The sequence below is a fragment of the Natrix helvetica genome (genome assembly GCF_964273705.1).
Source record: "Natrix helvetica genome assembly, chromosome: 1".
Lineage (NCBI taxonomy): Eukaryota > Metazoa > Chordata > Lepidosauria > Squamata > Natricidae > Natrix > Natrix helvetica.
In genome coordinates this window covers 73,691,374-73,717,730 of record NC_138548.1, presented here as the reverse complement: position 1 = coordinate 73,717,730, position 26,357 = coordinate 73,691,374, and the positions used below count along the sequence as shown (strand labels likewise).

At 38.9% G+C, this 26,357-nt stretch overlaps 2 protein-coding genes across 7 annotated transcripts in view; one reads left to right on the top strand and one right to left on the bottom strand.

Annotated features, from left to right (window-relative positions):
* The window catches only part of PAPLN (papilin, proteoglycan like sulfated glycoprotein), a 105,262-nt gene extending 96,480 nt beyond the window's left edge, over positions 1–8,782 (top strand). For both annotated transcript variants that reach the window (XM_081936977.1, XM_081936976.1), the window contains 4 exons: positions 1,296–1,423; positions 3,328–3,436; positions 3,721–3,896; positions 5,790–8,782. In XM_081936977.1, the coding sequence (XP_081793103.1) occupies positions 1,296–1,423; positions 3,328–3,436; positions 3,721–3,896; positions 5,790–5,938 (562 nt within the window). In that variant the 3' untranslated portion in view covers positions 5,939–8,782. The remainder of the gene's footprint in view (positions 1–1,295; positions 1,424–3,327; positions 3,437–3,720; positions 3,897–5,789) is intronic.
* Positions 8,783–10,848: 2,066 nt separating this feature from the next.
* Positions 10,849–26,357, bottom strand: part of NUMB (NUMB endocytic adaptor protein) — a 90,184-nt gene continuing 74,675 nt past the window's right edge. For 3 of the 5 annotated variants that reach the window (XM_081936979.1, XM_081936978.1, XM_081936980.1), the window contains 7 exons: positions 26,017–26,091; positions 23,614–23,754; positions 22,780–22,981; positions 19,108–19,407; positions 17,925–18,074; positions 16,616–16,771; positions 10,849–15,556 (listed from right to left, as the gene is read on the bottom strand). In XM_081936979.1, coding sequence (XP_081793105.1) covers positions 14,838–15,556; positions 16,616–16,771; positions 17,925–18,074; positions 19,108–19,407; positions 22,780–22,981; positions 23,614–23,754; positions 26,017–26,091 — 1,743 coding nt within the window. In that variant the 3' untranslated portion in view covers positions 10,849–14,837. The remainder of the gene's footprint in view (positions 15,557–16,615; positions 16,772–17,924; positions 18,075–19,107; positions 19,408–22,779; positions 22,982–23,613; positions 23,755–26,016; positions 26,092–26,357) is intronic. The other 2 variants (XM_081936981.1, XM_081936982.1) reach the window with 1 other exon arrangement.

The window sequence follows — 26,357 nt, the reverse complement described above, 5'->3', positions numbered from 1 at the left end:
AATTGCAAATTGGCGCCACCGAGCTCCAACATGACCACATGGGGATGCTGTGGGAGTCGAAACTCCCTCTTGTTCAGCATTACCATACAGTATCTTTGAACGATCGCCGAACAAGCATTTATAACCCAATCAATCACCCCCTTTTCATACCGTTTATTTCCCCCCTGTACTGCCCTAGGTTTAGTAGGACATATTCACACAGATGAAGTAACTCCAGCTGAAGAAGGCTGAGTTAAGATGGCCTGAAATGCACCATGTTTACAAAATGAATCTGGGAAAACCCGAACAGACAGCTTGTCCCTCCTTTATTTTCAATGAGCTTTCCCAAGCATGATTAGGATGGATGGAACACAGCATAATGTGATGATCAGCATTTAGGACTAGGCAGTTTCAAATCTTCTCTCAATCACAGCATTCTGAATTGACTTTGGGCCAGCCACTAATCCTTAGTTCATCCTCTCTCATTAAGTTCTTACTGTGCGGATAAAATAGGGAGACCCCCCTCCCTCCCATGTACATCAGTTAGAAGAACCGGAAGACAGGCTATCAAAGGGATGTCCTAATTCTCCCAGGGGCTTTCTCTCTGTAATACATTCCTGCTTCGTCCTATCTACGTAGAAACTCATTCATTTTAATGATTCTATATTTGTGGCCTGAAGTGATCTGGCAAAGAGTGTCATTTGACAACCTGGATATTGGTTGTTCTTAAGCTGCTTACAGCAGGGGTGTCCAATCTTGGGAACTTTAAGACTTGTGGACTTCAACTCCCAGAATTCCCCAGCCAGCCATGCTGGGAGTTGAAGTCCACAAGTCTTAAAGTTCCCAAGATTGGACACCCCTGACTTACAGCCTGGATGGGTACCTTGCAATGTAATTATACTCAGCTCAAGGCTTTTTGTATTTTTGACTCCTGCATATTTTAAGTGAAACCACCAACATACTAACAGCTGCTCAAAAAGATTAATTCTACTAGTGGACTGATTTACACAGGATGCTGATTTACACAGGATGCAAAACCAAGTACCTTTACAGCTTGTATTTCCTTAAGAACCCAGCCAACTATGGTTTCCTCAGCAAACCATGGCTTAGTGCAATGTAACCCAGCTACTGTTAATTAGCTTGCAACAATTAAGCAGGACTGATGACACCTGATCCCATTGAACCTTAGGAGCTCATAGCTTATATTCAGATTACTGTACGTTTTGAGCCATTGGTTTCTCACAAAAAAGGAGAATACTCCGTGAATAAAATGTATTTCCTCTTCTTCTAAAATTCATGGCAATTTTAATTTGCAGGCATATGCAGCAACCTGATGGAGCCCTGCTAATCAATCATCTGACAGCAGAAGATGCTGGCTTCTTTACCTGCATTGCTTCTAATGGCCGGGACCAAGATCAGAAAAAAGTTCAAATTAGACCTAGAGGTAATGGGTTATTGGGGGGAGGGGAAGAGAAGCTGTACTTCAATGTTACCCAAATATAAGTAATGAAATTGCTGCTGGAGAAAAATGTGGTCCTTTTTTTTTTTTTTTTTTGCTGGGGGAGTATGGCCAGGGCAGATGTGGTCAGCTTGGCATCATTCGTGTCAGGGGCACCTGTGGTGGCCCGAGTGCTCTGCCAGTGAAAAATGGGCTCCCAAACTCCATTTTCAGCTGCAATGGCTTTCTGCAACTCTCTGCCGGCATAAACGGAGCTTGGGAGTGCTGCCTGCAGCCCTCATGAGCTCATTTTTCACTGGTACAGGTGCCATAGGCCAGTCCTTTGCTGTTTCCAGAGTGGTCCCGTGGGCCAGATCTGTTTCCAGAGTGGTCCCGTGGGCCAGATCTGCTTCCAGAGTGGTCCCGTGGGCCAGATCTGCTTCCAGAGTGGTCCCGTGGGCCAGATCTGTTTCCAGAGTGGTCCCGTGGGCCAGATCTGTTTCCAGAGTGGTCCCGTGGGCCAGATCTGTTTCCAGAGTGGTCCCGTGGGCCAGATCTGTTTCCAGAGTGGTCCCGTGGGCCAGATCTGTTTCCAGAGTGGTCCCGTGGGCCAGATCTGTTTCCAGAGTGGTCCCGTGGGCCAGATCTGTTTCCAGAGTGGTCCCGTGGGCCAGAACTGTTTCCAGACTGGTCCCGTGGGCCAGATCTGTTTCCAGAGTGGTCCCGTGGGCCAGAACTGTTTCCAGAGTGGTCCCGTGGGCCAGAACTGTTTCCAGAGTGGTCCCGTGGGCCAGAACTGTTTCCAGAGTGGTCCCGTGGGCCAGAACTGTTTCCAGAGTGGTCCCGTGGGCCAGAACTGTTTCCAGAGTGGTCCCGTGGGCCAGATCTGTTTCCAGAGTGGTCCCGTGGGCCAGATCTGTTTCCAGAGTGGTCCCGTGGGCCAGATCTGTTTCCAGGGTGGTCCCGTGGGCCAGAACTGTTTCCAGGGTGGTCCCGTGGGCCAGAACTGTTTCCAGGGTGGTCCCGTGGGCCAGAACTGTTTCCAGAGTGGTCCCGTGGGCCAGATCTGTTTCCAGAGTGGTCCCGTGGGCCAGATCTGTTTCCAGAGTGGTCCCGTGGGCCAGATCTGTTTCCAGAGTGGTCCCGTGGGCCAGAACTGTTTCCAGAGTGGTCCCGTGGGCCAGAACTGTTTCCAGAGTGGTCCCGTGGGCCAGATCTGTTTCCAGAGTGGTCCCGTGGGCCAGATCTGTTTCCAGAGTGGTCCCGTGGGCCAGATCTAAGCAACCCGTGGGCCAGATCTGGTCCCTGGGCCTTGAGTTTGACACCCCTGCTCTACATTGTAGCTTCACAACTCCCTTTAGGTATGAGATCAGTTTACTTTCATCAATGGTACCATCAAATAATCTGAGGGAGATATTTTGAGTTTCACATAAATTTTGCCAGGTTCAAGAAATATAGAACATTATTCTATACATTTTTTTAAAAAAAAGGTTTGGTGGCGCTGGTTAAGATAATTCAAATTGGTTTAGGATCCTAGTGGAAATATTGTTCTAGAAATAAGAAAGGAGGCCTCTGGAAAATGCTGCTGCAGTGACTTTTTTTGTGTGCGAGAGAGAATAAATGTAGGAGGGAAATATAGTTACTGCTATGAAAACAGTACTTTTATCAGTGTAGGACAGCCATAGAGAAGTACTTAAATGTAGCTGATTGGTTACACAGCGTTTCTCTGTGTTGAATTATATTGTGCATATCACGTTGAGATTTTTCTCCCACGTAGATGGTCTTTCAGTTAGAAAGACCAACTTCACATGATGCGCAGGGCTGTTTAATCAGAGCTGCATTTTCAGAATATAATTTGATGACCTCGGGCAATATCTTCCTGGAATTGATGACACTCTTTTCATGCTTAGGAGACTTGAGAATTATTGACCTGCTGCCCAGGCTTTCCGTGTCTGAAGGGGAGAATGCTCATCTTCATTGTGATGTGATGGGAAACAATGTAAACATAAGATGGTCAAGGTAAGACAAAAATCAGCTGCATTTGCTTATCTCTCTAGTACTACTGAAACATGCAAGAAATTATCAAGCTATTATCAATTCCAAGTAGATGGAATTATCATCTTCCATCTACTTGGAAGGTGAATTCGGATTTAGTTTTTCAAACTCATTTGAAATAACCCTATTTATTTGTGTGTTCCTTGGAAGACTCTCTGAATACTAACCCTCCCTTTATTTCCTTGTAACTGGGAGTTGGGGACAGAGTACAGCAATTGCAACACCGCTAATTATTTACTTCTGCATAGAAATGGGGTTCCAGTAAGATCAGATGGTCATCGTATCCGTGTGTCTCAAGATGGAAGCTTGTTTCTAAACAATGTTCAGCTTGGTGATGAGGGCTCCTATACGTGCAATGCCTACAGTGGCAATCATTCGGTCAGTGCCAGTACAGATGTTAAAGTCATCAAAAGGCGGCCAGAAGGTGGGTGTGCAGAGTTGTTTTTACATTTTCTTCTAACCTCCAGTATTGGATTTCACAGCAGCTGCAACCTTAAATGTGTGGCATGTGCTTTTCCTTCGAGGACTGGAAATATTTTGTGTTGTAGACCTTCTGTAGAAACACACCTGGTTGATCCTGTACCTGAAGCATACTTCTGAGTCTTTTTTTATTTATTTTAGAACCACATATTATATCTGATATCTTTAATGAAAGCAGATGTATATGGAAGGCAGAGTTGAAAGAGAAGTATTTGCATCTGGAAGTGGTCAATGTCTCTTTGTGAAGGCGAGATGGCACCTGCCTTCAAAGAAGCAGTAGTGTATGCTCTCCTGAAGAGATCGTATTTCAATACATCCATATTGGACAACTTCTGTCCTGTCCCCAACCTTCCCTTCTTAGGGAATATGCTTGAGAAGGTGATGGAGGATCAGCTACAGCAGGGGTGTCAAAACTCAAGGCCCGGTGGCTGGATCGGGCCCACAGGGTACTTAGATCTGGCCTGTGGGGCCATCCTAGAAAGAAGCAAACGACCGCCCTGCGGTGCTTCTGCCAGCTAAAATGGGCTCCTAAGCTCTGTTTTGGCTGCCAAGGCCTCCTGCAACCCTCTGCCAGCGAAAACAAAGCTTGCATGTGCCCCCCCCCCCCCGCTCTGTTTTTACTGACAGAGGGTTGCAGGCCGTGGCAGCCGAAAACAGAGCTTGGGAGTCTATTTTTGCTGGCAGAATGCTCGGGCCACAATAGGCACCCTCAACAGGAGTCATGTCAAACTGGCCGCACCACCCTGACCATGCCCCCACCCCCGGGCCCACCGAGGTCAAACACAACCCTGAAGAGGCCCTCAATGAAATCCAGTTTGGCATCCCTGAGCTACAGAGCCAAAGAAGCAGATTTTCTAGGTATCTTTCAGTCACTATCCATGCTTCATCATATGAAGAAAAAAAACCTGTGATGGTTGCTTCCAGGTGCTATTAATTTCTTGATGAGCATCAATCCCATCAACCATGGCATCTTATGGATTGCCTGCAATGGTTGGGGACGCAGTTGTGCAGGGGCCCCATTCCCACTTGAACCATTAGTACCAGCTACTAATTGTTAGGGGAAAGCAGTTGAACCTGTAATTACTCCAAATTGCAGGGTTTGGTCCTCTTTCCTGTGGTCATCTATATGAAATCGGTTAAATTATTCATCAATGTGGGGTCTGAGTTATATATGGCAAACGCAGCCAAGGCTGGAGATGCTATGAGAGTCTGGAATTGAGAGTCACTGGGTGTTGGGCAGTATATAAATATAATAAATTATTATTAATTGGTGCCTAAAACCTGACACTTCAATTGCCACTGCTGGTAAGGCAGTTGAAATCCAGCAGCTTGCCTCTGCATGCTTTCCTCCAAAGCGGTATTTTTGCATATAATCAGAAACATTAAATCATTGAGACAATCCAGTTCTTGTTATTTACAAATGCATTCTATTACATTCAGATTACTTGGAAGACAATTTTAAGGTCAAAGGCTTTTAAACTATGCCAGTTTAACTTCAGGAATTGCTAAGCTGTAACTGCTGTTATAGTGCAGAGCATTTATTTTCAGCCTGAAACAGCTGTTTGCCATTTAGAGAATCTCTCAGCAGAAACCAATCAATTTTCTCTCAAAATGCGTTAATGCTGATGTTGCCATTTGCTACTTTGAATGTTTGCCAAGATGTAGATTCCATTCACAGGATTTTTTGCTGGAGCTGCAGCAGATAGAGAATATTTTCCACTGCATGCAGTTAAATAGCCATAATGTAAATAACCCAAAGCGAACTCTCAACCGATTATGAAAAACACCTTGTTTGGTTCTATCTGACTTTCTTTCCTTCCTTCCTTCACTCTTCTAGTGCCAGCATCCCTCCCTGTGGACGCAAGCAGGGAATGTGCTGATCAGCCACACCTTGCTAACTGTGATCTGATTCTACAGGCTCAGCTCTGCAACAATGAGTATTATTCCAGCTTCTGCTGTGCCAGCTGTTCTCGACGCTATGGCTGAGTCACAGGCTTGCTACCCCTCTTGCAATCCTGCTCAGGAAGAAAAGCACTCATCTCCAATCTGTTTATCAAGCATACACACAGGTAGTCAATACAGCTAATGTGACAACAGAGAGAACAGTTGGCAGGAATGGTATCTCCACCTTCCTAAGCTGTATTTTGTTTTGCAAGAGAAACACCAAATCCTCTAACAACTGGCTGACCTTTTCATTTAAGAAAACGGAGAATTGTTCCACTAGCAAAGCTTAACAATGCAGACAAGAATCAAAAGTAAGTGGGAAAGTTGCTTCAAGATAAATCAAGGCTAGCAGACACATTTTAAATCAAACATAAAAGCTCAATTAGTGCCAGAACCCACCAAGAAAATCTGCTGACCACATTTTTTGGGGGAAATTTAGCATACTGACCTAGAATCTTGTTTCCTGCAGTTATTTTAAATGTCCCTGCAGTTCAAATTTAAACAGTTATAAGCAGACAATGGTTGTTTTTCCAGCAGATACAGAAAACATTGCTGAGTTAACTACCAGCCGCAAATATCACTTCATATTTGTTGGAAATACGTAGAACTCAGAAGCATCTGAAGAGGAAAATGCACGGTAACGTGGCAGGGTTTTGTACTTCAAATATTCTTAAAACAGCAAGGCTGTATTTCTTGAAATAAGTTCATTAAACAGTGATCCTCTCTTACAATTAAACATGTATTCAATTGCATTAAGGCCTTTGAAAAAGGAAACAAAGTCTGTTGTATCACTTCTGCATAAACAAATACCAGAGGGCTGTGCAATTTGAGAAGTGGTGTTTGTTTCTAGAATCTCACGACTGCAGTCACGCAATCCCCAAAGAGATACCACTGCATTAATGAGTCATAGACAAGTACTGAATTTGCACTCGTGTATGTTCCAAAGCATGATGCAGCCTGCCCCACTAGTGTACACAGCATCACAACAGAATTTATTGGTTGCTGATGCCTCAGAATTGCGGAAGGGTATGCTTTACCGCTTTCATTATCCCATCCCATGTGCTAGATTATCTAATACAAGGATGACCATTGGCACCATAGAAGTTCAAACTGCAGTATGTATGCATTCTCAATGGCCGACTATAAACACATTCCACAGAGCAAGACTAGAGACATCCCAAACCTCTTTGTGGTAACTAATTATTCACAACCTTTAAGTGTCTCAATGTCTGTGAATACTATAAGATATTATAATTTCCTTTAAATGCAAAAGACAGGAAAAAACAACACTGCTGGCACATCTGCAGTTTTTTCTTCACATGATTCCTGCTATAGCTTTCGATCCACTATTATGGACTCAATTAACCTGAAACCTTCCCAGATTTTAGGTAGCTCAAGATCTCATTTCTTTTAGAAACAAAGTATATCTGTAAGGCAATACCACTTTTTTAGTTTGCTTGCTGGAAAAACAAATACGAGAATCTGCCACATCTATGAGGTTTATACTAAGATACACCAATCAGAATACATGAACGTTCTGGTATCTGAGGGCAAATACGATTTTGTAGTTGGGCTATAAAACATTGCAGGTTTCAGATACATGAATAGCTATAACCAGATAATGAAAAACAAATCCCCCCCAAGCAAATCTATTTTTTAATTATCTGGCTGTACAATGGGACTATCTTCACTGAAAATGAGAAACATACGGTATCAATTGTGCTATAAAAAATGAACAAACCAGTAATTACAGCACATTATGCAGAATGGGAACAGGGCAATCTTCTGCATATTACATGCTGCTGAGAACTGTGGAGTACCATATGAACTAGGTAACAAGTATTTCAGCTTCTTCAATAAAGATGCGAATTAATTCAATGTTAATATAATTTAACTGTAGCATCCAGATATATACGGAGACAAACAGAGAGAACAAAACACGTTTGTATTTTCTTGCATTCAGAATTGATTTTTCATGGAAGGTACAAATATCATCTTATAAAAAAACAGAGAAAAAGCATGTGGTATTCCCCCAACCATAAATAATTCCAACTCTCATTTATAATCATAAGCACAAGTTTTCCTGAAGGAGTGCATTCATCAAAAACATTAATCCACTGACTCTATCTTCCCTTTAATGGATTGAAAAGGTAACCTTGCAACCGGCAACCAACTTAAATTCAAGGAGAGAAGCAACCTAGAACTAAGGAGAAATTTCCTGAGAGAACAATTGCTCAGTGGAACAGCTTGCCTCCAGAAGCTGTGAATGCTCCAACACTGGAAATTTTTAAGAAGAGATTGGACAACCATTTGTCTGAAATGGTATAGGGCTTCCTGCCTGAGCAAGGGGCTCAACTAGGAGACCTCCAAGGTCCCTTCCAATTCTGTTATTCTGTTAAAAAGGCACTTGACCATCTTGTGGGCTAGTTTTTCAGAATAGAAAATTTGAGAAGCAAAGCAAGTATGTTTTGGTGCTTTTAATGTTGATATCTAAGAAGGTAAAATGGTGAAACTCGATATGATGGTGAGTAGGCTATTTGATTAGAATCATGGAAATTCATTAGATAAATTGGGCCTCATGTCTAATTTCCCTCTTGCTTCTAAGAGATCAGGCTTTAAGGCATACTACGTATTTATGATCAAGGTCATCAACAGATAATATCAGTAACTAAAAGTCTTATCTTCCATGAACTGGTCAACCCCCTTTTAAACCATTCTATCGACTTTTACCTCAGCTGCTGGCAATAAAATCCGGTTTAACTACCCAGTGTGCACAATTACTAGGCCAAGTTGTATTTTGGAGGATTGATTTTATTATTGGAAAAACTATCGTGCTCTCAGTCAATCCAAAATGTTAATAAATCTCAAACCTTTAAGAAAGTAAAAGTGAGGTTTTGGCTTTCCTGGGAGACTATCTATGTGCACAATTATTGGGCAACTATTAGTGTGCAGAATTATTATACAACTAAACAGAAAATGAAAATGTGCCCACCTCACTCATTTATTTGCATCTGTTAAAGTAAGAATAATAAACAGCTCAAAATTTACAAATAACATTTGAAATGACATTTCAAGACAAAAAATCAGTGACCAATATAGTCACCCTTCTTTTCAAGAACAGTCATAAGCTTTCCATTCATAGAATCTACCTGTTTCTTGATCTGATGATAGCCAACTTTTTGTGCAACAGCAACTGCAGACTCCCAGACACTGTTCAGAGGTGAACTGTTTTCCTTCACTGTAAATCTCCCACTTAAGAAGGGTCCACAAGTTCTCAATAGGGTTTAGGTCAGGTGAAGAAGGGGGCTATGTCATTATTCTTTCATCTTTAAGGCCTTTACTGGCAGTGGAGTCCTTTGATGCATGCAATGGAGCTATGTCCTGCATAAAATCATGGTCTTGAAATATGCAGACTTTTTCCTGTACCTCTACTTGGAAGAAAGTGTCTTCTAAAAACTTACAGTAGGTTTGGGAATTGATTTTGAGTCCATCTTTAACCCAAAAAGGTCCAACTAGCTCATCTTTAATAATACCAGCCCATACCAGTATCCCACCTCCACCTTGTTGGTGTCTGAGTGAGAGCAAGTAGAGCTCTGTGCCTGTTACTGATCCAACCACAGGCCTATCCATCTGGTCCACCAAGAGTCTCTTTCATCTCATCAGTCCACAAAACCGTTTAAAAATCTGTCTTCAGATATTTCTTGGCCCAGTCTTGCTGTTTCAAGTTATGTGTCTTGTTCAATGGTGGTCGGGTTTCAGCCTTCCTTACCTTGGCCATGTCACTGAGCACTGAAGATCTTATACTTTTGGGCACTCCAGGTAGGTTGCATTTCTGGAAAATGGCAGCACTGGAGGACAATGGGTTCCTGGTAGCTTCACGTTTGATTCCTCTCAAATCTTTGGCAGCTAATCTTCTTTTTCTCAACACATTTCTTGTGACCCTGTTGACTATTTGCAACAAAACTTTTGATGGTTTTGTGATCTCACCCCAATATCTTAGCAATTTCAAGAGAGCTGCAACCCTCTGATTTTTTTTACAATTTTTGACTTTTCAGAGTCAGTTAAACCTCTTTTTTGGCCCATTTCGCCTGAGGAAAAGAACCTCCCTAGAAATTATGCACACCTTGATATAGGGTGCTGATCTCCTTAAGCCACCATCTCCCTCATCATGCAAATACGCATCACCTGATATGCGTATATCCAGTAAGCATTCAAGTTTATACAGCTTGGAGGTGGAAAATATGCATAAAAATATGATATGATCAAAATACTCACTTACCTAATAATTGCGCACAGTGTATGTGCTGTGTGAAAAAGTTCTGAGTCTCCCTATATTTTATATAAATGGAATGATCTGAAGCAAGGGAAAACATTTCTCTACATTATCCAAACCATGAATTACATTATATATCTTTATTAAATCTTGCTTTCATTCAAGCAAAACAGCCACAATTATTGTGGTCTTTCTGTGTCTTTTCTGTATGTTTTTTAATTATACAATATCATGCTTCTAGTATAGTGACCAGAACAGCACACAACGCTCTTGCCTCACAACAAGTACATGTATTTTAACACTCCAGATCAGTTAAAAAGAATTGGTCACAAGATGATTCCTAAGGATCCCACTATATACTTCTCAGCAGTGTGAAAATTACCAGTTTATTTTTCCTTCAATCTTTCTCCAGTTGCAAATCCAACTAAAAAAACTCCATGGCAGCTGAGTGGGCAATCTCATCAAAAAAAATTGTGGGGCAAGATTGCTTTTGCAGAAGCCATGCTGATTAGTTTACAGCAAGGTCCATTCCTCTATGCATTTAAATGGTATTTTCAATTATTTTTCTTGGAGCAGAAGTTAAAGGAAATTAAAGATCAATGCCTATAAAAAGTCTACACATCCCTGTTAAAATGCCAGATATTTGATATGTAAAAGAAGTCAGACCAAGATAAATCACTTCAGATTTTTTTTCCACCTTTAATATAACATATAAGCCATACAATTCAATGGAAAAACCAAGCTGAAATCTTTTAGGGTGAAAAATAATTAAAAAACATACAACAACATGATTGCACAAATGTGCACAACCTCATATAAGTAGGGTTGTGCCTGTGTTCAGAATTAACCAATCACATTCAGACTAATGGTGAATTGTAGTTAACACCTCCCATCAATTAAAGTGTCTCTGATTAAGCCCATATAAAGTTCAGCTGTTCTAAAAGGATTTTTCTGACATTTACTCAGTTGCCTCTTAGAGCAAAAGCCATGGATTGCAAAGAGCTTACAAAGCATCAAGGGGATCTCATTGTTGAAAGATACCAGCAGAAGGGTACAAAAAAAATTCCACAAGTGTTGGATATATGATGGAACACAGTGAAGACTGTCATCGACAACTGGAGAAAATATGGCACAACAATGATGTTACCAAGGCCTGGCTGTCCCTCTAAAACTGATGAAAAAGCAAGAAAAAAACTAGTCTGAGAGGCTGCTAAGCAACAGCCTCCAGCAACAGTAAAGAAGCTGCAGGAATTTCTGGCTAAAACTGGTTGTGTATTACATGTAACAACAATCTCCTGTATTCTTCATGTCTGGGGCATGGGGTAAGGTGGCAAGATGGATGCCTTTTCTTAGAAAGGAAAACATCCAAGCCGGGCTACATTTTGCAAAAGCTTACATCAAATGTGACAAAGGCATGTAGGAAATTGTGTTAATGGTCTGATGAGACCAAGCCTGAAATTTTTGGCCACAAGCCAAAAAAGTATGCTTGGTGCAAAAACAACAACGTGCATCACCAAATATACACCATACAGTAAAGGACAGAGGTGGCAGTATTATGCTTTGGGGTTACTTTTCTTCACAGGAACTGAGACTTTAGTCAAGATGGAGGGAATTATGATCAATTCCAAGTATCAGTCAATTTTGGCACAAACCCTGCAGGCCTCTGCTAAAATGCTGAAGAGGAATTTCACCTTTCAGTATGGAAATGACCCAAAGCATATCTCCATATCAACATAAAAATAGCTTAGTCAGAAGACGATCCAAAGTTTTGGAATGGCCCAGTCATAGCCCGGACCTGAATCCAATTGAAAATTTGAGGGGTGGCCTGAAGAGGGCTGTGTAGAACAAATGCCCTCACAATCTGACAGATTGGGAGCACTTTGCAAGGAAGAGTGGGCAAAGATTGCCAATGCAACATGTGCTATGCCAATGGGCTCCTGTCCCAAAACACTGAATGCTATCGAAAGTCAAAAGGTGCTTCAGGTATTAAGGCAGGGGTGTCCAAATTTGGGACCTTTTAAGACTTGTGGACTTCAAGTCCCAGAATTCCCCAGCCAGCCATGCTGGCTGGGGAATTCTGGGAGTTGAAGTCCACAAGTCTTAAAGTTCCCAAGTTTGGATACCCCTGTATTAAGGGGTTTGCACATTTATGCAACCAAATTATTGTATTTTTATTGTTATTTTCCCCTCTAAAAGATTTCAATTTGTCTTTATATTGAATTGTATAGGTCATATGCTATATTAAAGGTGGAAAATATTCTGAAGTGGTTTATCTTATTTTTTATATCTCAAAAAATGGGCATTTTAACAGAATTTATTGTATCTGCTGTAGTTCATCACTTCCCAAAACCCTTTTTCAAAATCTAGATCACCTTGGTATCTTTTCCCATGACTGGGAAATATTATTATTTAGTAATATTAAAGAGATATGGGAAAATAGCAAAGCAGCTTTTACTGTACTTGTTATTGCTGCTAGATTAATGTTGAATGCATATATGAGAGAAGCACTTTTGATGTCTGTTGATAAAATTGGATAGAATTATGCCTTCTTTAATAACAAATAATCAACCATTGATCATTATTTGTTCATTCATTCCACACAACCACCCCACAAGGAATGCATATTCCACGAAGCCATTTTCCCTAGACCCAAAATAAACCCTGGTTTTATAAAAGTTTTTCTACAACAGAAGTAAGGCCTTAGAAGTATTTGACCTGTATGTAGTAAGTTAGTAACTGCCCATTCATTGTACAAAAATTCCTGGGTTATGGAAATTCTTGCCTCTGATCCCAATAGGAATTTATTTAGGCTCTACACAAATGTTTCATTGACAATATTCAATTATTGTCTTACGTGGCAGCTTTATGAGAATTCCATGCATTTACATTTGCAAAAAGTATGAATAGGCCAAGGACAAAAAGAGTGAAAGGGATTTTTACTCAAGTGCAGTATGGCATAGTCCAAATTCATACATCTACCATACATGCACTTACATTTGAGGTAGCTTTGTTTTAGAGTAAGCATGCTTTGTACTGAAACAAACCACTTAAGTACTGTAACTTTAAACAGCAATAACCATTAAGTTCCATTATGTACTAAGACACACTAAAACTGAGCAAAACCAGTTTATGTCTCTAGATAATGAACAATGCTCTAGAACAAATACAAAGTTCTTCAAGGCTATTTCTGAATAATACACCGATAATCCCTTAATGGGAAATGTGGCCATTTGTAGGAAGCACGTTCTTCTGGGGAAATAGGAAATATAATACAAATTTCAAAATAAAAGCAAGCTGAAATTCCAGAAGTTGCAATTCCTGCTTTAAGCAATAGATACAAATGGGAGTATATATCTTGCCCTGTTATTAGTAGATCAAACATTTAAAATTTGGCGATCTATACACCAAATGAAATGGAGATCAAACTGGTTGCAGGAAAACAACAAGGAAACCTGTTGAGAAGGACACATAATCTACTACCAACATTTATTTCTGTTAAAGCAGATTATAAATCATTAGTACAAATATATAACTTACATTTGCTTGTAAGGCCAAGTTTTAAGAGTAAAATTAAAAATGAGATGGACTTCATGATTTGCCAGAGGAAAGAAATGGAATAGCTGCAGTCTAGCTATAAGCTTTCACATATAACAATGGGAAAAGCATTTTTTTAAAAAATCTAAACTCTATTTAATGCACCTAAAATGGGTTCATACGTAGACCTGATTGTAAATATAATTACAGTTGTCACAGTAGTGTTAAAAGAGATGTAAGACAAATAAACTGCAGCAGTACATGAAAGAACCTATATGAACTCTAATATCTAGTTTGATTGCTTAAAAAAAATATTACCAATTGTTTTCAAACCAAGACAATACTGTTCTTACACTACTCTACAATGATTTAAAAAAATTGGTCATGATTCATGATTGTAGTTGCAATATGCTACTTACAATGATACAGAGAGGGACAAGCTGGGAACTTCGCTCCCTACCCTATTCCCATATTACTGACTGTAAGAATCAGTGATAAATCAATCTTATGTACAGTTTTACATCCAACCCCCTTTTATAACTTTGGCAAGATTACTTACAACTCATTCAACTTTCAATAACTAGAACTATTTAAAATAATCTAAAATGCATAAAAATAAAGATTTTGTCTTTATTCTATATATAATTACTTGAAATGGAAGCTCATCCTTTTCCCACTGATAACATATTCTGAGCAGCTTGCAGGCTTTCTCCACCAGCCCATTTGTTACTATGCCACGATTCCCTAACCTCTGTTTTCGCCCCAAGGGAACGGGCCATTCACAGGAAGGTAGACACATTCTTAAGATAGTGGTGAGTCATTTGCTTTCCAGCTTGTGAGGTTTCCTGAAGTTTCTGTGGAAAAAAGGCTTCAGGTTCAACTCCCTTCTTCAGCCCTTTTCAGATTCCTTTTGCCATTCAAATTCCCGAACAGGTGGCAAGGGGTATGTTTCCTGGATTATATTCCCAAAGGCTGGTCTTAGGAGCCTCTTTCCATGAGTGTTCCCTCTCTCTATCCCCAACCTAATTCCAAAGAGAGGGACATGAGCGATTAAAAAATGCTGCCCCCGGTATACTCTTACATCCAATGCCAACACACACATACACAGAGATGAAGTACAAGCCACAGGACTGCTTAAAGTTCTATTTCAAATGTCTTCTGTAATTCGCTGGAGAAAGGGTTAGTCGGAGAGGGATTAGTACGTTGTTTTGATTTACTTTCCAGGGCTGCCCACTGTGCTTCAAATGGATCCACCTGCTGGCCAGCTCCGGGAGGAAGCACGTGTTTGTCCTCTGTGGGCCACTTGGCAGGGTCCGCACCATTGAAAGCAGCAGAGCCATTGAGCTGCTGGGCAGGAGGGGGTTTAAAGAAAGGGCTGGCAGTAGCGCTATTAGTTTCATATTGAGGAAATGTCTGCTGCTTTATAAGACTAGGTGACTGATGAGCGTGGGACACTTGACTGTGACCTGCAGTGCCAAAGACATTGGCTACCATCTGGGATGGGGTGATTCCAATCATGGTTACACTGGGAGCTGAATAGGGCATTCCATTTGCGACTGCATAGGGCTGAGCCTGGATAAATGTAGGCTGCATGGGCTGCACTACCCCAATAGGCACTGGTGGAGGTGCAATGAAGGTGCTGCCTGGAAAAGCTGGTGCTGCCTGAGAAACCACCGCTGGAGGCTGGAGGAGCAGCTGGGGAGCTGGAGGCTGGGACTGCACCTGAGGCTGCTGTGACCGGACAGTTTTAGATACTTCTTCCAACCAACGGTCTGCCTCTGAGGGAGTGCGCTTGTGGCTTGCCTGAAACAGATTTGGTGAGGCCTCTCCCGAGTCGGCACTCCAGTCAGCACCTGCGAAAAGAAATTAAAAGCAGGATATAACCTCAGCAAGACACTGTCTTCCCCTTCTTCAGAACAATTTGATGAGGAATCAAGGTAGCTTTTAACCACCATCGGGTGTAGAATAGCTGCTTTCCTATTGCCAGTCAGTAGTAAAGCATCCCTAACAAAGATTAACATACTAGTGTATGTATGAAGTTCCAGTTATGTTGACAAAGATTTTAAAACGGAGACTAGAACTGGGCATTTAATTAAACAAGTTATGGGCTTGCTCCTATCTTTTCAATTTCAATGTCCAGCTTCTCGTTCTAATGTTCTAAAGGAGGACTGTTAGCCAGGTCAACTGATCTACAATGACAGATAAACTATACCCTCAGTCAGAAATTCCAGGCATTCAGAAATGTGCGTAATCGTTTGGATACAAGGCCTCAAGTAAAAAGACAGAAATTATAATGGAGGTATGAGCTCAATATGCAGGGACTGGATCATTAATTAAATTCTGTGGGAATTTGATAAATATGTAGTGTTATGTGAAACAGCCCTGGCACCTTTTGCTTAAATGAATAAAAATACATGAAATATACTACTTTTCCAGGAAACTGTATGGCTTTTAGAAACATATATCACTTTAATTTAAACCTTAGAAATCTACTTTAGAGTTGGATTCTCAAATAGTTTTCTAAATTACTGGAAATCTTATATTTATATTAGAATGTTAATTACTCCAAGTACTATTTTATAACACTAAATCACTGATTTTGTGTTAGAGCCATTTTTTTACATTAAAGTTACTGGTTATTGAAACAGCCTTTTCTTCTAGTAAGCTTTAACATATTGTTTGTTTGTTTGTTTGTTTTATTTACCCATCCACCTACTAATTTTACTTCCACATTAAAAAAAATTACTACATCTAACTGTCCATTTCCTCTATTTTCCCTTAACTGTACTTACGGACATTAAGGAAAAATCCTTAAGAACCATTTTGTTAGATCAGATCAAAGTCTTTCAAGTCCAGCATAACAAATGTTAAGCTTCTAAAAGCAACACACCAAGATCAGTGCCCAGTCTTACCAGAAGGAGAAGCTCCAGCTCCAGTTTTAGCAACAGCTGGAGCAGCAGGGGACTGAGCCCAGGGATTGGATTCACGAAGTGGTATTGCTGTAGATGCTATAGTAGTTTGAGCTGGTTTATCAGCAAACACATGGAAGGCAGAGGCAATGCCATTGACTAAAATTGGAGCAGACAACATCAATGCTGTTAATTCATGCAAGGCATGCACATGACTGGAATGTTGAAAATAACACATGGTTTTGCCAGCATGCAACATACATCAAGCACTTAGTCATGCTTGTCCACTATTATTCTACATTTTTAAAAATTCGACACATTTTTTGCTACCATATTTTTCAGACTACAAGGTGCACCGGAGTATAAGATGCACCATGATTTTGAAGAGGTAAATTTTTAAAAAAATGTTTTTGCACTTTGCAAGCCTCCCAAACCCTCTGCTCACCCATTTTTGCAAAAGGGGTAAGGTTTCGGTAGGCCAAAAATGCTGTATTCAGTATATAAGATGCACCCAGATTTTCACCCCCCTTTTTGTGGGAAAAAGATACATCTTATACTCAAAAATATGGTAATTCATTTGGAAGATAGCTTGGATATTTACTAATATTTTAAAGGATGTTATGTGGATTTTTCTAAGTTCTGACTTTATTCCTTGCTCTCGGAGCAAGTTTAGAAGGGCAAAGTGGTGGGTTGAAACATTCTGCCTTATCAATATTCTGGCAAAAGAAAATTACTTCGACTATCAGCTGTTGCCTTTCATTATTTAAAACAAGCAGTGAGATAATTACTGTCTCAAAGATTTGACTACAAGTTGCATCGCCTTTATAAGATATCAAAGCAAGACATAAAGATTGTTACCTAACATCAAAGCTGGGAACATCACTTCAACTTTAGAGCCTTTGCGCTCTTTAAAATAAGCAACAGGTAGCAAATTTACTGGGTTTATATTTATTTTACATTCATCCATCTGTTTTTTTTTTTAAGATCCAGGAGACTAAAAAATGGGTAATTGCATATAATTTCTTACATAGTAATGTTTTTTCTGTAACATCTGAAAGATGTGGCCTTCTCTTTTAATTTTTTTGTGCTATAATTAGCATGTAACTGACTGTTCTCAATATGTCCTTGACTTTCTAGGAATTTCACATACAAGTAGCTTACAAGCAAATAACAGTTAAAACAGAATGATTCCAGATGCAAACAAAAAAGCTGCAAGATGGTTTTAAGACATTACATTGCCAGCACACAAAAAGAAAACAGCATTTGCACATATAAAAAGTATCACATGCATCCAAGTTTAGAGGCCACACACCTTGAAAAGCTGGCGACTGTGGCGCAACCACGGTTACTGGCTTTGTCATTGGGGCAGAGGAGAAAGGATCCTCAGTCGGTATGCTAAAGGTGTTTGTAATCTGGGAGCACAATGAACTAATGCTATCGACTTCTCCTTCAGACTCAGGAACTGAAAACAGAAAAAAAAAGTTTGCACAGATATACAAAGCATAATACAAAGGTAACTTCCTGCTTTTACACAATGTTGTTCTTTGATCTTTTCCCCCTGCATGATTAGGAAAAGCTACATATGTCCTCTGAAAACCCTAAGAGGAAAAGTTAAGAACGAAGAAAAATTTGGGGAATGAGCATGAAGGTTACAATTATTCTGATTTTATGTCAGTTTCTCAGAGTTCTTACATCCATATTAAATATCAGAATAATTATCAAAGTTGCACAATTTCACTTGCAAAAGCTGGGCTTTTAACTTATCAACCACTGCAAATATATATTACTCAAGATATGCTGACCAAAGCCAAAATGTTTTTGACTAAGTGGACTCCTTATAGTTCAAAGGTAATTAACAGCAGTCAATAAACTTTGAACAGAGTTATCAAACACATATTTGGTAATATGTTACGTTATCTAGAAATTCTGATTATATTTAGAAGAAACCTATCAGTTTCTAATCTAATATTACAACTTGGAGGTCATAAAACCAGCAACATAATGGCACCTTTTAGTGACATATCAAACGCTAAATTAGAAGTTCTAAAGAGAATCAGAACAGAATAACTGTTGGAATAAGTTGGAAGGGACCTTGGAGGTCTTCTAGTCCAACCCACTGCTTAGGCAGGAAACCCTACATTGCATCAGATAAATGTTTATCCAACATCTTCTTAAAAACTTCCAGTATTGGAGCATTCACAACTTCTGGAGGCAAGCTGTTCCACTGATTAATTGTTCTAACTGTCAGGAAATTTCTCCTCAGTTCTAAGTTGCTTCTCTCCTTGATTAGTTTCCACCCATTGATTCTTGTTCTGCCCTCAGGTGCTTTGGAGAACAGCTTGACTCCCTCTTTTTTGTGGCAACCCCTGAGATATTGGAACACTGCTATCATGTCTCCCCTAGTCCTTCTTTTCATTATCAAACCAACATTTGTTCTCTCTCAAATGCAGACATAATCAAAAGAGATTTTTTTTTGGTGGGGGGAATTATCCTACCTGAGTTCTTTATAGGGAAGTCAGTCTTTCTTTGCACTGTGGAGGGCAACTCATTGATTCGTAGAGAAAGCTGGCGTTTAAATGGAGACATCTTCTGGCTAAGAGCAGGGAAACCTCGGAAAGACCCCTGCCTGGCAAGCTGTTCGATAGGAGCATGTCGTCGAGGGATAGCATGAGGATTACTGGATTCCTTCTCAGAAGAAGTTGCAACTTCAGCAGTAGGAGAAGTGGGCGAACCTGGAGATGGAGCCGTATTGCCAGGTACAACACTTGCAGCAGTTGTTTTCACATCTGTTTCAACTGTAATGAAATATTTTAAAAATAAAGAACATGAGAACTAATCTTTTTTTAAAAAAAAATTCTTTTAGTTCATGAAAAAGTACATTCTTGATGCAAAATATAGCTTCTGGCTTATTTAGTCTTTACATCTTTAACATAAGGCAAATACAATTCAACGATTTAATTTATTACCTAATTAATTTTTTGACTATCAGTTAAACTGTCTTATCTCAAGGGGCAAACAAGCATACACAGGATTTGAATAGAATTTGTCTTTGGTGCATATGCTCTCAGTGTACATAAAAGAAAAGATACATTCGTCATGAATCATAAGGTACAACACTTAATGATAGTCATAGAGTACAAATAAGTAATCAAATCATGCTAGGAAACAATATTTATTGAAGACTTGGCATCTGTTACTAAGTGTTTATGTTTGCAGCCCCAAACTGAAAGGAGTATACAGGTGAAACTCGAAAAATTAGAATATCGTGCAAAAGTTCATTTATTTCAGTAATGCAACTTAAAAGGTGAAACTAATATATGAGATAAGACTCATTACATGCAAAGCAAGGGAGTTCAAGCCGTGATTTGTCATAATTGTGATGATTATGGCATACAGCTCATGAAAACCCCGAATCCACCATCTCAGAAAATTAGAATATTACATGCAATCAATAAAACAAGGATTGTACATAGAACAATATCGGACCTCTGAAAAGTATAAGCATGCATATGTACTCAGTACTTGGTTTGGGCCCCTTTTGCAGCAATTACTACCTTAATGCGGCGTGGCATGGAAGCTATCAGCCTGTGGCACTGCTGAGGTGTTATGGAAGACCAGGATGCTTCAATAGCGGCCTTCAGCTCTTCTGCATTGTTCGGTCTCATGTCTCTCATCTTTCTCTTGGCAATGCCCCATAGATTCTCTATAGGGTTCAGGTCAGATGAGTTTGCTGGCCAATCAAGGACAGTAATCCCACAGTTATTGAACCAGGTTTTGGTGCTTTTGGCAGTGTGGGCAGCTGGAAAATGAAGTCAGCATCCCCATAAATCTCGTCTGCGGAAGGAAGCACAAAGTGCTCCAAAATCTCCTGGTAGACGGCTACGTTGACTCTGGTCTTAATGAAGCACAGTGGTCCAAAGTCCTGTTGCTCAGTGGTCCAAAGTCCTCTTTTCTGATGAGAGCAACTTTTGCATCTCATTTGGAAACCAAGGACCCAGAGTATGGAGGAAGAATGGAGAGGCCAATCAAGCACAGTAATCCCACGGTCATTGAACCAGTTTTTGGTGCTTTTGATAAAAGCTGACCTTTGGTAAAAGGTCCGATATTGTTCTATGTACAATCCTTATTTTATTGATTGCATGTAATATTCTAATTTTCTGAGATGGTAGATATGGGGTTTTCATGAGCTGTACACCATAATCATCAGAATTATGACAAATCACATCTTGCTTTGCATGTAATGAGTCTTATCTCATATATTAGTTTCACCTTTTAAGTTGCATTACTGAAATATATGAACTTTTGCACGATATTCTAATTTTTCGAGTTTCACTTGTACAGCTGAATATGTGCTCTTAGTCTTTCAGTTGTAAAACTGAAATAAAAATCAGATTTGGATATGTAACAGTTCTAGAAACCTGAGGTCAGACCTCTTTCTCTAAATCTCAAGAGGCAGAGTTTGTCATTATCAGCAACAATGATTTCCAGGCCTAAACATTTAGAGAATTGGTTTCAAATTGATCTTTCTCATCTCGTGGACTAATGCCCGAGATGCACTGGAACCTGTTCAATGTGTTTTCACCTATAACTTGAGGCCTGCAATGTATTTCTTTTCAATTTTCTGCCTCCATTTATTTTTAAGATCAGAAAACAGCAAATTCCTTTATCCTGAGGTACATATTAAAACTGGTCCTTTAGACTTCTATTTAGACACTTCCTATAGTTACTATATTTTGAGCCATGATGCATCATATCACAGAGCCATTGAATTTTTTGCACACGAATAGGAAAATAGGAAAATGTTACCCTCAGCTTTATATACTGTATTTTCATGGGACAACAATGTTCTAGCCTTTTTTTCCTGTCAATGAAGCTACATTTTTCATACTGCTTTGCAATCATACATATTATTTATTCTAAAATAATAGTGTATGATATACCTTCCACGGTATATGGAGATCATCAAAAGGTACATAACTGTAACCTGCCATGTTTTTCTACTTAATTTATAAAACTTACACTTAGAGATTGATATCAGAAGGTTAAATGCGGATTGGAAAATATCAAGCTCCAATGCCAACTCCAACTCTGCCTTTCCTGCCTGGGCATGCACTGGAAATATCACACAGGATGAAAGAAGAATCAGCTAACTAGGTTGCGCTATTTTGTAGTGAGACCCATGAGAGCCACTCAAATTTTATTCGGCTTGCAACTTTTAAAATAAATATTCTGATCTTTACAAAACAGGTTGTTCATGATTATTTTTTCCAAGATCATCAGGTCACAAATACTGGAAACCATTAATGCAGCTGCTTCTCCTTCATTATTTGACAACATGGGATTAGGCACACAGAATTATGTTCAGAACGATGTAAAAATAGTCAAAAACATTTTCCCCTCTCTAATGTATACTCAAAAGGCAAACTCTTTATTCTATTTCTTTGTGACAAATAGCAAACTCCTATTTATTTACAAAATATATAAAATATATTTATGTTTTATTCATGAGGTCAATTTAATAATTATCATTAACATATTGATCTTTTGGCTATGATTCATTTTCTCAAAATTAGTCGAAAAAGAAAGTAGTGTTAGTTTGTGGAAAATAACTAAAATCCTCCTAGGATGCTATTTTTAGCAGAATCAATGCATAACAATGAACAAGCTTTTGAGTTCTACATAACCCTTTTTCAGACTACATGGTATGATTTAAAAAATGCTTTATGAAGACATGAGATCCAAAATCTATCCTGGGACCATGACTGGATTACACATTGTTAGATTCTGTAGGTATCAGGTTATATTCAAGATTTTTCAGTAAAACAGTAGTAGCTGACTTCTATTTGGCAAAAACTACACCCACGTTTTACCAAGATAGAGATATTTCTCCGTATCTGGGTGAGACCTAGGAGTTTACAGAAAGATGAAGAGCAGAAATGAAGAAAACATCAACCGTATAAACACAATGAAAACATACGAAAACAATGAAATTTGCTATATCTTCAAGAACACGAGGAAATGCTTGTTAAATACATTATGACTGTTACACCTGGCACTATAATTGAACATCTCATTGATACTTTGTGTGTCCTACAAATATCGATAACATTTGAAAGAATACAACAATACAACCTATACTTCAAATGGCCAGATTTGTATTCTATTACCTTTGATGTCTTGTATTTGTCTCATGACTTCCTCTCTTTCTGCTTGTTCAGTTGCCGTAGTAACCCTGAAAGACCCCTCCCTTGTGAAAGTGGTTCTACTGGCATCAAAGGTGGCTGTCACCCCACATTCTTTCTCTCTCTTTTGCTTTCGCTCCAAACATGCTGCAAATGCACAGCCAACTGCATGACTCAACCTCTCTCCCTGAAAAAGATCTCACATTAATTAGAAACGAAACCAGAAACCACCCCACTATTGCCAAACGATAGCTGGCACTCCATATAATCAACCTTTTTGTGTAAAATCCAACCAAAAAGATTCAGAGCAACAAATGAAACCAGTTTTAAAATCACATGATTTTTTTTAACCATTTGGAGAAAAGGAGACTGAATACTTTTATTTACTTGTGATATTAAAATATGTTGACCAAATACCTATTAAAATACTGTTATAAAAATCAAAAACTAAGTTTACACATTTTAAATAATTTGTACATTGCAAGTACATGAAGTCCATCATTCGCATTAACATATGCACTCAACTGTTACAATCTTTAGAAATTTAACATATTTAGATTCAAATCCATAAGATTTATGAATGGGCTTTCTTTATTTACTGCATTTATAAACTGCCACAATAAATTAGGATTCTGGGTGGCGAACACACAATTGACATACCACATAAGGCCATAATACAAGCTTCCAGCAAATAAAAATCATGCATTTTTAATTTTGTATAATTTATATACTAAAGTTGAATTAAAATCCTGGAAACATTCCCCACCCAGTATTGATTTGTACATGACATACTACTCTTTATCAAGTGAAAAGACCTACCGTGTCTTTTACAGCCATAAAGCAATGACATATCCAACGTCTTGTAGTACCATCTCGACATATGTAAGAAAACGCTCGGTCAAAATTCCTATCTGGAGCACAGAAGGAGACCTTCTCTATTGTCTGATCAACTATAAGATCCTTTTAAAAAAAAGAGACAATATATTTCAAGTCATTCCAGGAATTTGGAATACCACAGCAATGTTTTTCAACTTGTCTTTCAAAACAAAAATGTTTTCCTAATACAGGTAAATGTTTTTATCAGTACAGATTTCTGGCATAGTATACGTTTTATCTCTCAAAGGAACCAGTAACATTTTATTTAGCTGAAGTATGGCAAGCTTGATCAGGACTTTAAAATGAGTTCTGTCGGAAATGGAGATAGTAAGATCTTCAGATGTGTTGTAAATCTATAGATTTACAAATGTATTTTAGAAGAAGCTGACAAGGTTGCTAGAAAGTAACCTAGTAAGCAACAATTAAAAAAAAAACATTGGCTTACAACCTCAACATCTCTGCACTATTGCTCAGCATAGAAGAAATATGTACGATAAAACTTATTTTCCAATACAAATAAGTTTTCACAGAAATAACGGGGACCTGGATAGATGACTTATGTAATGTGAGTACAGTAATTGAAGGACATAATTGCTTCAAAATGAATAGAAGCATTATTACAAAAGGAGGTGGAATTGCACTGTGTTAGAAGTATCACACTTGCTAAGAAATCTATATGAGCAAAGCTAGCAACACCGTAAACACGAATTTAATTAAATTCAAAATAAACAGAGGAACAAATAAAAGCTGCAGTTAATGTCTCCTACTGCCTCCCAGCCAAGGAGAAAATGTAGCCGATACTCTCCAAGTGCAAACGGAAGTTCTTTGAAAGAGGCATATAATAGTAGCAATGGGGGACAGAGTTATCAGCTGAGATTGGTGATGCCAAGAAAAACAAAAAGAGCTTCTTCGGATATTAAAAAGAAAAAGAGATCAGCATGCCATCTGCTCACTGAAGGCAGCAAAATGGGAATAAGGTAACAAAAGAAAAGGCTGAGCTACTTGAATCCTATTCTGACTCATTCTTCTCTAACAGGAAAGTATGTGTTCCACAAGACAATTGTGAAAAGAATCATTTAATTTTGGGACCGATACAAAATGGTCAGGGAATACCTATTTATTTTGAATGTTTAAATCTCCATTACATCCAAATGAACTGAAGTAATGTGTTTATAGTCTGGTCAAACCTTTCTGTATTATATTTGAGAAATCATGGAAGAAAAGAGAAGGGCTGGATGACTGCAGGGGGCAAATCTCCTTTTTTTCAAAAGAAAAAAAATGAAAATCTAAGAAATTATAGATTGGTTATTTTAAACAACCCCATCCAGGAATATTCTAGAGGAGATTATATGGATATCAATTTGTAAGCAGCCTGAAAACAATATAAGAACTACAGGTAGTCCTCGACTTACGATCACAATTGAGAGCAAAATTTATATTGCTAAGTGAAACATTTGTTAACTGAGTTACCCTGTTTTTACGAGTTTCACTTAACCATTGTTAAGTGAATCATTGCATTTGTTAAATCAGTAACTTGTTTCTTTAAGTGAATCTGGACTCCCCATAGACTTTGCTTGTCAGTAGATGGCAAAAGCAGATCACATGACCCCAAGATATTGCAGCCATCATAAATATGAACTGGTTGCCAAGCATCTGAATTTTGATCATGTGACCGTAGGGATGCTGCAACAGTAGTAAGTGTGAAAAACGGTTGTACGTCCCTTTTTTCAGAGCCGTTAAAACTTTGAACAGTCACTAAACGAACTGTTGTAAGTCGAGGACTACCTGTACTCACAGTCAACATAGATTTTCCAAGAATAAGTCTTGCCAATCTAAGTTTCTGATTTTTGGCTGGGTGTTTTAAGAGCTACTACAGCTATAAAATATCTTGATTTTAGCAGAATGTCTCATGACGTTCTGCTTAACAAGCTAATGAAGTAGGGGCTGGATGGCTAAGTGGATATATATTTAGTGTGCTAACAGCAGGTCCTTCAGAAACTAGGGTGAAGAATTAAGTGAGGTACCTCGAGATCTTAGCACAAGCACTCTCATTTCTGCATCACGATTTATGTATTAGCAGATTGTTAATTCAGCCAATTGTGGGATTTTGTAGGATTTTTTTCCTACCATATCCAGTAAACTTAGATCCAGTAAACCAAGTATTTAACTGTTCAATATTTCTTTAATATCAGGATTTTTTACCCTATTGCTTTTATGAGTTCAGGCATACACACTTATTCACTGAAGATATCAAAAGACAAAACGACATTTTGTATTGACTTATATGAAAGGATCAGACAACATTTTATTTAATTAACGCTGACTCAAAACCAAATAGCAGCTAACCTTTGTTTTCTCATCCACAACTCTGAGTCCATCTGCTGAAACCCACAGGACTGCTTTAACTGCCTTCTTTCCACTCTTGCAGGGAAGGAAAAAGAGAAAAAAGGATTATTGCTAGGCTGTTAAACAAACTGAATTCTGATTTCCTCTTTCCAAGAAGCACAAAAGTCATAGAGACGATATCCAACTCCAGCAGGAATGCCCAAAGCCAGATATTCAGATCAAACAGCAAGAGCTCCAGAGAACCAAGCTGAAGCCAGTTTTTTTTTAAAAAAAACACAATGCAAAAGGAAGGGGAAAGAACAGGATGAGTCAAGTGGATTAAAAAAATTCATATAAAGGCA